The sequence below is a fragment of the Protopterus annectens genome, chromosome 6.part0, assembly GCF_019279795.1.
Source record: "Protopterus annectens isolate FY-2018-M chromosome 6.part0, PAN1.0, whole genome shotgun sequence".
NCBI lineage: Eukaryota > Metazoa > Chordata > Ceratodontiformes > Protopteridae > Protopterus > Protopterus annectens.
In genome coordinates this window covers 1745701906-1745714673 of record NC_056737.1, presented here as the reverse complement: position 1 = coordinate 1745714673, position 12768 = coordinate 1745701906, and the positions used below count along the sequence as shown (strand labels likewise).

The 12768-nt window shown below is 41.3% G+C and overlaps 1 protein-coding gene across 8 annotated transcripts in view; it reads right to left on the bottom strand.

The window, feature by feature from the left end:
* The window catches only part of TNS1 (tensin 1), a 2530757-nt gene that overhangs the window by 70175 nt on the left and 2447814 nt on the right, over positions 1 to 12768 (bottom strand). For all 8 annotated transcript variants that reach the window (XM_044075133.1, XM_044075132.1, XM_044075134.1 and 5 more), the window contains one exon: positions 11989 to 12066. In XM_044075133.1, the coding sequence (XP_043931068.1) occupies positions 11989 to 12066 (78 nt within the window). The remainder of the gene's footprint in view (positions 1 to 11988; positions 12067 to 12768) is intronic.

The window sequence follows — 12768 nt, the reverse complement described above, 5'->3', positions numbered from 1 at the left end:
TTGGCTTACAAAAGTATTTTGAACTAGATCTCAAAACCACCAGCTATCATTCGCATTAGGTGTTCTGAAAATTAAGTCATGACTCATGCTGTAAAGTTCCCCATTCATTCTTTTTACCAATATCTACTTAATTCTCAAATTCAGACAGAATGACAACCATGTAGACCTATAAACAAGGGCTGTTATCCTGGAAAAGTAGTAAAGATGGTTTATGGTCAGATGTCAAGACTTATGGAAGGGAACTGACAACACGGTGATAGCTTCCATTCATTTTTGGTGACGGACACTGGAAGACTGAGCACACTAAATGGTTTTCTTATTTCTGGTCTTGGACAAAGGAACGTCGATTCTCCAGTCAGGCTGGGATTACAGTACCTTCTTTACTACAAATAGACATCTACATGACTAGCCTACACTCACAAAATTAATACAGCTAGAAATATAACCAAGAAACAGGCATCAACAGAGTTTAAACATATTTGGCAAAGTAATCATTAAAAAATATCATGGACACCCAACCCCAAAGGTTTCCCCTAAATGTTGGTTAAGAGCACTATATGAAACTGGTGCATCTGTACAAAGTTACTTTACCTGCACTTTATAATAAAATGTCTGCCTTATTTGCTTGTTGAACTTGGATGGATGAGCATTATAACTTTTGCCAAATATAGCGAAGTATTTATTACAAAATTCACTTTGTTCTACTTCTTTTTTACTTTTTGCTGACATTACACTGCCCCTTTTAGGTCATGCTCAAAAGCAGGCTTCTGCATCAAATAACATATACTACCAATAAGCAGATAAATAAAAAAATAAACTGGAGTGCCTTTTGACAATAATGTCAGTTGGTAAAGTCTTTAAGGCACAAAAATACGGATATTGAAATGTAGCAATGCCTGCTATAAACCACACTTTGAAACCAATCAAACATTCCACTCAAAAATAAACTGAAAGATCATGTGACAGAGGTACAGGCTCAGACAAGTGATCATGTTACAGAGACAAGCTAACCATTTCCAGAAACATTCTTCTTGGACAGTTCTATGCTCTTACTTCCCACTGAGCACCAAGATTGATCTTACAAGCCTCACAGTACCTTGCTGATCTGTTTCTGCTATCCACAGACACTGGAGAGAGACTGGGGTTGGAAGTGGGTCCCCAACAGAGATGTTAATGGACACTTGGGAGAGACAGGAAGAAGGCAAGATGAGACAAGGATGTCTAGCCAAAATATGGATGGATAGAGTGTGAGAGAAGACCTGCGACAGTCAGGTATGACTTTGTAAAAAGATAGGAGAGTCTCTCTCAATCAAGAGAAATGGGAATAGCTGACATCCCGCCCCAAGTAAAATGGGAAAAAGGGGTTAATACTGATAAAGAGGAGGTGGAAGATGAATCATATCCACATAGTATGCATGCTTCCCTCAAATGCTTGACTTAAAAGCCTGCACCTTCAACCCATCTCACATGGTGCCCTCACATCCATACCTCATATAATGTTCTCTTATCCACACCCTAAAAGTTATTCTCACACCCCAACCTCACACAGTGCCCTCATGTCTGCAGTATACTTGAAGCCCTCACATCTTCACCACATATCATGCCCTCATATCCGCACTGTACATCCATACTATGCATGGTGCCCTCATATCAAGATCTGGCATGTTACCCTTATATCTTAAACACATATGGCACCCTGATATCCATTCCATGCATGCTACCCTATCATCCACACATCTAATACTCTCACATCTGCACCACACGTTGTGCCTTCCACTCAAAAACATTATTTTCCCTAATTAAGATCACACAAGACAATCATAGGTCTAATCAATATATTGTGCCCTTACATCTACACCACTCCTGCTGTACTCAGAACCACAGCACAGATAATGCCCTTATATCCATACCATACTTCCCACCTGGCCAAAACATCCCTCCACTAGAAAATCTCCTCAGCTGGTCTACCCACCATATCCCCCAAGAAAATATCATCTTAGGTGATTTCAATATTGACTGGCAATCCTGTTCTGGCAACAATCCAACCCACCATGTACACCTTCATGGCTTCACCCAACTAGTCCAGTCACCAACCAAGATAAATAAAAACTCCAGCAAGCACACTACCCTGGATTGGATACTAGTCAGTAAGAGCCCCCAGTCATATATAACAGGCTGCTTATCAGATAGCCTCAGTGATCACTCCCCAACATTCCTACTCAAAAAATACCTATACCAAGCTAAACCTGTCATCTACCATCAAATACGTGAAAAACTAAACTTTAACCCACTCACATTCATCTCATCCCTCAAAGAATGTAACTGGCATCCTCTAAAGTACCTCAGTCTAGATGACGCAGTTGAATTTTTAATACTACTTTCCTGAACATCCTTAATTACCATGCCCCCATAAGATTTTCCAGAACCAAAGCACAACCCTCCCCATGGCTACAGAAAACCACTAAGTCAGAAATGAAAAACAGGGATAAAGCCTGGGAGCACTGGCGCAAAACCAAAACCCCCTCAGCTAGACAGAAATTCCTAGAACTACGCAACAGAGTCAAAAAGCTAATAAAACAAGACAAATTTCAATACTACCAGTCTGCCCTAGACTCCTCACAAAACAGCCCCAAACAATTCTGGTCCTCCATAAATTCCATCCTCCACCCAGGTAAAGTCAGTACCCCTCCTCCTAACATCCCTCACTCCTCAGAAAATATTGCTACCTCATTCAACACACACTTCACCCAAATCATACTATCACTAGCTAAACAACACAACCCCCTCCCCTCCAACCCACACCTTCAATTAGTAATCTCCCCACTGCCTTCTCTTTTTCTCCTGTACCTACCTCCAACATAAAAAAACTCTTAACTAAACTTAAACCCACCAAATTAGCAGCAGACAACCTCCCAAGTGAATACCTACAAATCGCAGTTGATGCTCTGCCCTACCCAGTATCCATCTTGATTAACCGATCTCTGTCAGAAAGTTACGTTCCCACACTGTGGAAAGTATCACATATAATTCCCCTCCACAAAGGCGGACCCTCCAGAACTAACCAATTACCGCCCCATAGCTATTCTCTCTCCACTCTCCAAAATACTAGAGAGATGCATACACTCTCAGGTCTCAGACTACCTCCTTACTAACAACCTCCTTTCCAGTACTCAGCATGGTTTCCAACCAAAGCATAGCACCACCACTGCCTTACTCTCCTTTACTAACACTATCCTTCAGCATAAAAACAATGGCTATCTCTCCTCTGCTACTTTCCTAGACCTATCTAAAGCATTTGACATGGTCCCACACAAACAACTTATCTCTGTCCTCAATAACCTATCCTTCTCACAATCAGTCACCAACTGGTTTCAGAGTTACCTGTCTGACCGCCAACAATCCGTTGTATGGCAGAATGACATATCTCCCCAACTACCTGTCTCCATAGGGGTTCCCCAAGGATCCATCCTTGGACCCCTACTCTTCTCTGTTTACATCAATAATCTAGCCTCTGCCACTAAACATGGCACATTCATACAATACGCAGATGACTCGACCATCATCTGCTCAGCCCAGTCCCTACCCAAACTGCAAAAAGTCACACAAGAAGCCTTTTCCTCTGTTCTCACCAAAGCAGCAAAGATTTCAATAGCAAATTCCCACCTTATCTCCACCCTACTTTATGCCTCTCCAGTATATATCATCCTAAGGCAATGTGATCTAAACAAGCTAAAGACCTGCTACAACAAAATCGCCAAATTCGCCACAAGGGCATCCTACCGTAGTCACCACTGTCTCTCACTTGCTGAACTGGGCTGGCTTGAACTCCCTCACCTCCTTCAGTGGTATCAACTCTCACTCACCCACAAACTAGTAAACCATCCACAAAATGTCCCATCCCTCCAGAATCTACTCCAACCCTATCGCACCACCAGACCACTAAGATCCAGCAACAAAAATCACTTGCAGATCACTAAAGCCAATAACTCTGCTGGTGAAGCACTATTCTCTTGCGCCATAGACAAATTATAGAACTCACTCCCACCCACAATTACCTCCATACCATCATGCACCCACTTCAAAACTTTACTAAAAGCGCACCTAAAAACATGCTGGCTATGCCCTTGCAACTCCCACTCTAATATCCTCCACCCCATCCAACCATTACCTTTCTTTCCACTCCACTAACTACCTTGATTATAGCAAGTTCAGATGCTCATAAGCCTAGTACTTATTATACAGCAGGAACTTCTCATTGTAACATTTGTTAATGTCTGTTATGTACTTCACAGATAAAGATTCTAGTTGTCTACTGATGTACTATGTTCTTTCATCTGTAAATATGTTGTAAGTAATTGCTATGTTAAATTGTTAATCGCTATGTAATCCAATGTAACTACTGTCTGTTTATTTTACTGTGGAGCTTTTCTCCCCGGGCCTCCGCTGAAAATGGACCTACGTCCAGTCGGACACTCCCGGTCAACAAATTTAAATAAATAAATAAAATAAATAAATGAGCCTGTAACTCTGAACATGATCTTTCAGTTTACTTTTGAGTGGAATATTCCGCAGGTTTCAAAAGTGTGGTTTACAGCAGGCACTGCTATACTTGCATCACACACATATAAAGCACTGGTATCTGTTTTGTGCATATTACCATCACATCTATACCACATCTAGTATCCTGACAATGAGATCCACACTATACATCACATCCAACAACTCATAATATCCATGGTACCCTTCAGGTTTAAAACATGCACAGCATTCTCATACAAGCACCATAAAGAGTCCCTTCAACTCTGCATCACATACACTACCCCTCATATCTAAACTGCATACTGTGGCTCCACATCTAAACTGCATATGGTATCCTCCCATTCATACCATATGCTACTTTCTAATCCATACCACACAGGCTGTCCTCACATCAGCACCACATACTGTGCCCTCACCTACCCACCATATATGCTGTCCTTGGGTTCCTATCGAATTGTCGACAGCTTAGGTTGCCGAATGCTTAATCATCAACACCTAAGCATCAAAAGCTTACAATAGCGAATGGCCACATCATCAAATTCTTTCCTCGAGAAAGAATCTGCGTGGCCTTTATCGGGGATTTGCCCTTTCCCCAATACAGAGTGATCTTGGAGTTGGTATATTTAGTTAGGGGGGTGTGGGGGCGAAGCCCCCCACTATGTTTGGGTGTGTTTGTTTATTTTGTTTATGGATGGCCACCCACATTCTTTCCCGAGGAAAGAGTTTGATGATGTGGCCGTCCGTTACTGTTAGCTTTCAATGCTTAGGTGTCTATGTTTTAGGACTGACAACCTAAGCTGTCGATGTTATGATATAGACGCCTGTCCTCAAAGCTACAATACACATGGAACCCAACTATCCACACCATACATACATACTATCCTCAAGTCTATAGTACACATAGTGCTCTCTGTTTATACCACTCATGATGCCCTTACATCTGCACTGCTTAAGCAGCTTTCTGATCTACATCACACATGCTGCCTTTCACTTACATCACACATGGTGTCCCCTTATCTGCTCCACACATTCCAACCTAATATCCACATTGTGTATATGCTGCCATTATATTTATGGCACAATTACCTCACCGTCCACACCTTACACATTGCTCTTAAGTCTACACCACTGGTACTCTCCTATCCATTTCAAGCCATTAGATCTGCTCTACATATGGTACCCACCAGTTCCTACCACACAAGCTACATTTTCATTTAAACCACATATGGAGTCATCTCTTCTACATCACACATGGTTGCCTCATATCTGCACCATGCATAATGCGTTTACATCCCCTTCACATATGCTATCCTTACATCAATACCAAAAATAGTGGTCTCAAAACCACAAAACACATGCTATGTATGCATCTAAACCACATCTAGCTACTTCATACCCAGGCCCTACATCTATGACACTTGGAATGCCTTCATATCCACATTACACGTTACTCTCACATTTAGTTAAGATCTTCCACCTACAAAACAAATTCTTTCTACTCATAGCTATACCATATACAGACCCACCAACCATGCATGATCACCCAGCTACAGCCATCATGGAACCGTGGCCATCTGCACACACCTTCTCATACGCAGTATCAGCTACCACTCATCACCATCTAGTGGCCCATCCAGCATCCATGGGTATTTGCTGCTCCACCCAAAAGCCCACCCAGCATGGATGGTTATCCTCATATACCCTCTCCATCCAAAATTCCACCCATATCCATGGTTACCACACACCTATTCTACCCACAACTTCACTTACCATCTACAGCAATTCATACAGGCCCACTGTGCCCATCTAGATGCACTCACTCCTTCTACATGCTCATTCAGTATCCATAGTGAAATACGTAATGTAATATACCAGACTGAAGACATGTTGCTGTAATTTAGTCACTATTCTCTATACCTGTGTACATAAGTAATTCACTCCTGAAATTTGTGTATTTTACCTCCTCATCAAATTGGGCTACTGTTGGCCGAAGGAGAAGAAGAGGGGAAAGGCATGCCCGAAGGCAGGTAAAGGTTAGGACTGTGGTAGTGAGGGTCGGAACTTTGAATGTTGGCAGTATGACTGGTATAGGGAGAGAGCTAGCTGATATGATGGATAGAAGGAAGGTTGGTGTATTGTGTGTGCCAGGGACCAGATGGAAGGGGAGCAAGGCTAGGTGTATCGGAGACGGGTTCAAATTGTTTTATTATGGTGTGGATGGGAGGAGAAATGGTGTAGGGGTTATCCTGAAGGAACAGTATTCTAAGAGTGTTTTGGAGGTGAAAAATGTCGGATAGAGTGATGTTATGCAGCTGGAAATTGATGGTGTAATGATGAATGTTGTTAGTGCATATGATTCACAAGTTGGGTGTGCGATGGATGAGAAAGAAAAATTTTGGAGTGAGTTGGATGAAGTGGTGATGACTGTACCCAAGGGTGAGAGAGTGGTGATTGTAGCAGATTTCAATGGGCATGTTGGTGAAGGGAACAGAGGGGATGAGGAAGTGATGGGTAGGTATGGTGTTAAGCAAAGGAATGCAGAAGGTCAGATGGTAGTGGATTTTGTGAAAAGGATGGACATGGCTGTGATGAATACGTATTTTAACAAGAGGAAGGAGCATAGGGTGACAAACAAGAGTGAAGGAAGATGCACACAGGTGGATTATATCTTATGTAGAAGGGCCAGTCTGAAGGAGACTGGAGACTGTAAATTGGTGGCAGGGGAAAATGTAGTTAGGCAGCATAGGATGGTGGTTCGTAGGATGACATTGATGATCAAGAAGAGGAGGAGGAGTGTGAGGGCAGCACCAAGGATCAAATGGTGGAAATTGAAAAAGGGTAATTGTGAGGTGGAGTTCAGGGAAGAGTTAAAAAAGGCACTGGGAGGCAGTGAAGAGTTATCAAATAGCTGGGTAACTACAGCAGAGCTAGTAAGAGAGATGGCTAGAAAGGTGCTTGGTGTGACATCTGGAAAGAGGAAGGAGGACAAGGAGACCTGGTGGTGGAATGAGGAAGTACAGGAGAGTATACAGAGAAAGAGGTTGGTGAAGAAGAAGTGAGACTGTCAGAGAGATGAAGAAAGTAGACAGGAGTATAAGGAGATGAGGTACATGGCAAAGAGAGAGGTGGCGAAGGCTAAGGCGTATGAAGAGTTGTACGAAAGGTTGGATGCTAAGGAGGGAGGAAAGGACCTGTACCAATTGTCTAGACAGAGGGACTGAGCTAGTAAAGATGTGCAGCAGGTAAGGGTGATAAAGGATAATGAGGGAAATGTACTCAAACGAGGAGAGTGTGTTGAGCAGATGGAAAGAGTACTTTCAGGGGCTGATGAATGAAGAGAATGAGAGGGAGAGAAGGTTGGATGATGTGTGGGCAGTGAATCATGAAGTGCAGTGGATTATCAAGGAGGAAGTAAGGATAGCTATGATGAGGATGAAGAATGGAAAGGCTGTTGGTCCAGATGACATACCTGTGGAAGCATGGAGGTGTTTAGGTGAAATGGCAGTGGAGTTTTTAACTAGATTGTTTAATGAAATCTTGGAAAGTGAGAGGATGCCTGAGGAATGGAGAAAAAGTGTTTTGGTATAGATTTTTAAGAATATGAGTGATGTGCAGAACTGTAGTAACTACAGAGGGATTAAACTGATCAGTCACAGCATGAAGTTATGGGAAAGAGAAGTGGAAGCTAGGTTAAGAAGGGAGGTGATGATTCATGATCAGCAATATGGTTTCATGCCAAGAAAGAGCACTACAGATGCAATGTTTGCTCTGAAACTGTTGATGGAGAAGTACAGAGGGGGTCAGAAGGAGTTGCATTGTGTCTTTGTGGACTTAGAGAAAGCATATGACAGGGTGCCTAGAGAGGAATTGTGGTTTTGTATGAGCAAGTCGGGAGTGTCAGAGAAGTATGTAAGAGTGGTACAGGATATGTACGAGGGTAGTGTGACAGCGGTGAGGTCTGCGGTGGGAGTGACAGATGCATTTAAGTTGGAGGTGGGATTACATCAAGGATCAGCTCTGAGCCCTTTCTCATTTGCAACAGTGATGGACAGGTTGACAGATATCATACAGGAGTCCCCGTGGACTATGACATTTGCAGATGACATTTTGATCTATAGTGAGAGTAGGAAACAGGTGGAGGAGACCCTGGAGAGGTGAAGATATGCTCTAGAGGGAAGAGGAATAAAGGTCAGCAGGACTAAATCAGAATATATGTGTGTGAATGAGAGGGAGAACAGAAGAATGGTGAGGATGCAGGTAGTAGAGGTGGCGAAGGTGGAAGACTTTAAATACTTGGGATCAACAGTTCAGAGTAATGGTGAATGTGGAGGAGAGGTGAAGAAGAGAGTACAGGCAGGATGGAGCTGGTGAAGAAGAGTGTCAGGAGTGATTTGTGACAGACGAGTACCAGTAAGAGTGAAAGGGAAAGTCTACAAGAGGGTAGTGAGACCAGCTATGTTATATGGGTTGAGACAGTGGCATTGACAAAAAGGCAGGAGTCAGAGCTGGACATGGCAGAGTTAAAGATATTATGATTTGCACTGGGTGTGAAGAGGGTGGATAGGATGGACAGAAGTATATTAGAGGGTCAGCCCAGGTTGGAAGGTTTGGAGACAAAGCCAGAGAGGCAAGATTACATTGGTTTGGACATGTGCTGAGGAGGGATGCAGAGTATATTGGGAAAAAGATGCTAAGGATGAAGCAGCCAGGTAACAGGAAAAGAGGAAGGCCTAGGATAAGGTTTATGGATGTGGTGAGAGAGGACATGCAGGTGGTTGGTGTGACAGAGCAGGATGCAGAGGACAGGAAGAAATGGAAACAGATGATCCACTGTGGCGACCCCTAATGGGAGCAGCCGAAAGAAGAAGACTTCCTCATCTTCACACTTCTGCAACCAATGGAATTCTCGTGTCTCCTCCTTTCTTTATCTCCTGAAATGGCTCCTCTAGGTACCCTAAAAGGAAGCTTTGAATACGCTTTATGGCATAAAATGTTCTCTTCTGTTCTTATGCTCCTCACCAGTTTTTCTCTGGCTGCAGAATTTCTTACTCAGTATTAAGCTAATTGGACCTTTTTCCTTGTACTGAAACACTTACCACTGCCTGAAAACCTCTAGTAGTTGGCAGCATTCCTACTCTTAAAGACCTCTAACTATACATCTGATAGTTTGTTCAAAGTACAGAACTCCTCAATGCATTGTGTATGATGCAGACTGTCTATGTTATTTCACTTGATTTATGAGATCTAATATTCTAGAGTCACCGCTGAGAAGAAGCCATTCATGGACTCAGACCACTTGATAAAACACTGATAACGGCTACAACCACATGAACTTACTCTATCATTGGGCTCTGTGGTGCAGTGAGGAATTAGCTGTACGTGTATAGCACAGCATCCATTACCATGGAAAAGCAACTCCTTCAGCTATTTACAACATATTCACTGCAGTAACAACACCTCAGTCATCACGTCACAAAAACACAGTTGCTGTTCTCTTCTAGCAGTACCAGTATTACAATAAAGATTATTAAATGTAGTGAATAAAACATTATATATTTATAATAATATTTTGGGTAAAAGCCAAAGATTCTGCAGCCACAACTTTCCACTAAAAGGGCAATGGATCACAGGCTATCAAGTAGTCCTTGGCCCCAACACAACAATACTATTACCATGTGGCTCAAGGGAAAGCAAGATTACCTCCATTAGTACAGCAATTAACAAGTTCCTTATTTTAAGCATCCTGGGATAATGACTAACCATGTACTTCACTTTGACAAACACACTGACTATGGTTCCTCCAACATTCACAAAAAGTTTGGTTTTCTTCATAAATCTAAATCGTACTTAACGTAAACAGTCTGATTAAATACCATAGAAACACTCCTCTAACCTACCTTTATATACTCCTATTCCATTTTTACCAACATTCCCAAACACAGTGACAAAAACTTAAACAAGATAGCCAAATAATGCCGCATACTACAAGTTAGCCAAATAATTCTGCAAATGTACCTAATATAACACTGCATAGCCCTTCACAAAATTCTATGGCTAAAGCACAAAACATGTTCAAGTTTCATCAGCTAAATACTACATACAAGATTCTTTTCAAGCCCAGTACCTGACAACCTCTATCAGTTCTAGATGGAAAATACTTCTCTACAAGAAACCTTAGATAATATCCTCTAAGCCTCCTTCATGTCTGCAAATCAAACAATAGATCCAGAGACAGCCTGCACAGTGCCTATGTAGCTAAACTGTGGAACTCAATCCCCTTGCATCTTAGACCTGAACTTAACGTCTAAAAAACGTACCTTGCTTCGCACTGGCTATGCCATTGTACCAGAAAATGCATCTAACTATCTCTGCCATTCAACATTATCCCTCTTATATTAGTCCCAACCATTCCCTTTTGAGTATTTGCATTCTCTTTTCAAGTTTTACCTCCCAACTAAATGCTTATGGTTAGTATTCATAATTCATCACCCCAAGCTTGCCATCATCCTCTTTACCTTATGTTCTCAGTCATTTGGTATTTCAGTTAGATCTCCCCTTCGTTAAAATGACTCTGTATGTCAGATATTACTGTATGTTCTTCCCAGACATTTCTTTATCTCACACTTATCCTTCCTTGCCATCCATCTCTTCCCTATATCCCCTCTCTCTGCATCTATCAACTAAACATGTCTCTCTTATATCAGTTATTTTTAGTAATGTATGAATTTTAAGGCATACAGCTCTTTTTGTCAGAAATTTAGAAATTTATATTTATGCAACTTTTTAAACTATTTACTCATCTACATATGGAACTTTATTCTACTTTCACTGTTATGTATTGTAAAACAACAAATGCAAAATGTACTTTTTGGAGCTTTTGTCCCTAGGCCTCAACTGGATTTTTTTCTGTGTAGACAAACTATCCTGATGAACTAATGGAAACAAATACAATAAATAAAGATAATATATTAAATGTACTAACATCATTATCTATATGATCAACAGTATAAAGCTGGCAAGTACAAAACTGTTAAAGTAAACACACAAAAACATCTGTTGGAGGGAGGTGCCTTGTGCATCCATACCCCTGTAACCTTAAGCATACTAACTTTAAGTTTTTTTTTATCCTGAGGGTAAGATATTGCTAATGACTTTGAAGTCATTATATACCCTGCTTGGAACAAAATTACCTAAACTCAATGAAAGGTCACTCAAAAACATTGCTGTTAATGTATTCCTATGTCCCCAGTAATCCTTTGTAGGTCTCTGAGCATTTTAAGTAATGTACATCTACATAACTGCTCACAGCTTTGGTCACCAAACTTGAAATAACATAACAGATACATTTCTATAAGAAATGTTCATCCTGGATCCAGCACCTCAGAGGTAACCAGTGCAGCCGGCACTCTTGTAAGGTCCACAGTAACTCCTTAATACTGCTGTACATACCTCGGCTGGGAATCACCAGTTTGCAAGGCAGTGCCAATGGTGTGATGGAGTGCTGGTATACCAGTGCTGAAAGACAACCTGTGAACAGAAAATAAACATAAGTCAACAACACTGGCCCATAAAACAAGAATCGTAGAGTTTCTTACCAGCAAAGTGCAATGAATACACATTAACAGCCATATCACTCAATCTCTTAGAGCAAGAAATCTGGATAAAGCCATAAACTATAAGTGACAAAGGCCAAAAAACAGGTTTTTTTTTTTAATATTCCTTACAAACTTAGAAAGATGATGTAACAGGTTTTTCATTAGTGTGAATTTTCTGTAAGTGTGAAGTCTAAAACTCAAATACAGGTCATTATTTTCTGACTTCCACCTCAATGATTTTCCAGAAATCCAACATTTCATGAGGAGCAAACCAGAAATATGGGGTAGAAATGTGTATTGCACAGACAATTGTTTCATTCTAACTTCTTTACAATCTGACAAATTGTCAAACATGTCACCATAGCAGGCATACAGCCCTTCATTTCTTTATTAGTGAAGTCATCGAGGTAAGAACACGCACTTGTAAACTAGACAGCTGTTACTTCATCATGGGAGGAACACGCTTACTTATCCATCCCAGAATTCTTCTTGTATCATCCCAACAGTGTGCTGTCTACTAGCTCAAAACATTAAGCTATAGCCAAATGTGAACGTTTCATACAAGATAAAAGTTTTAAGTATTGCCAAAATAAAGAAAAAACCCCACAGCAGAAACCTTATATGCTTTTAATAT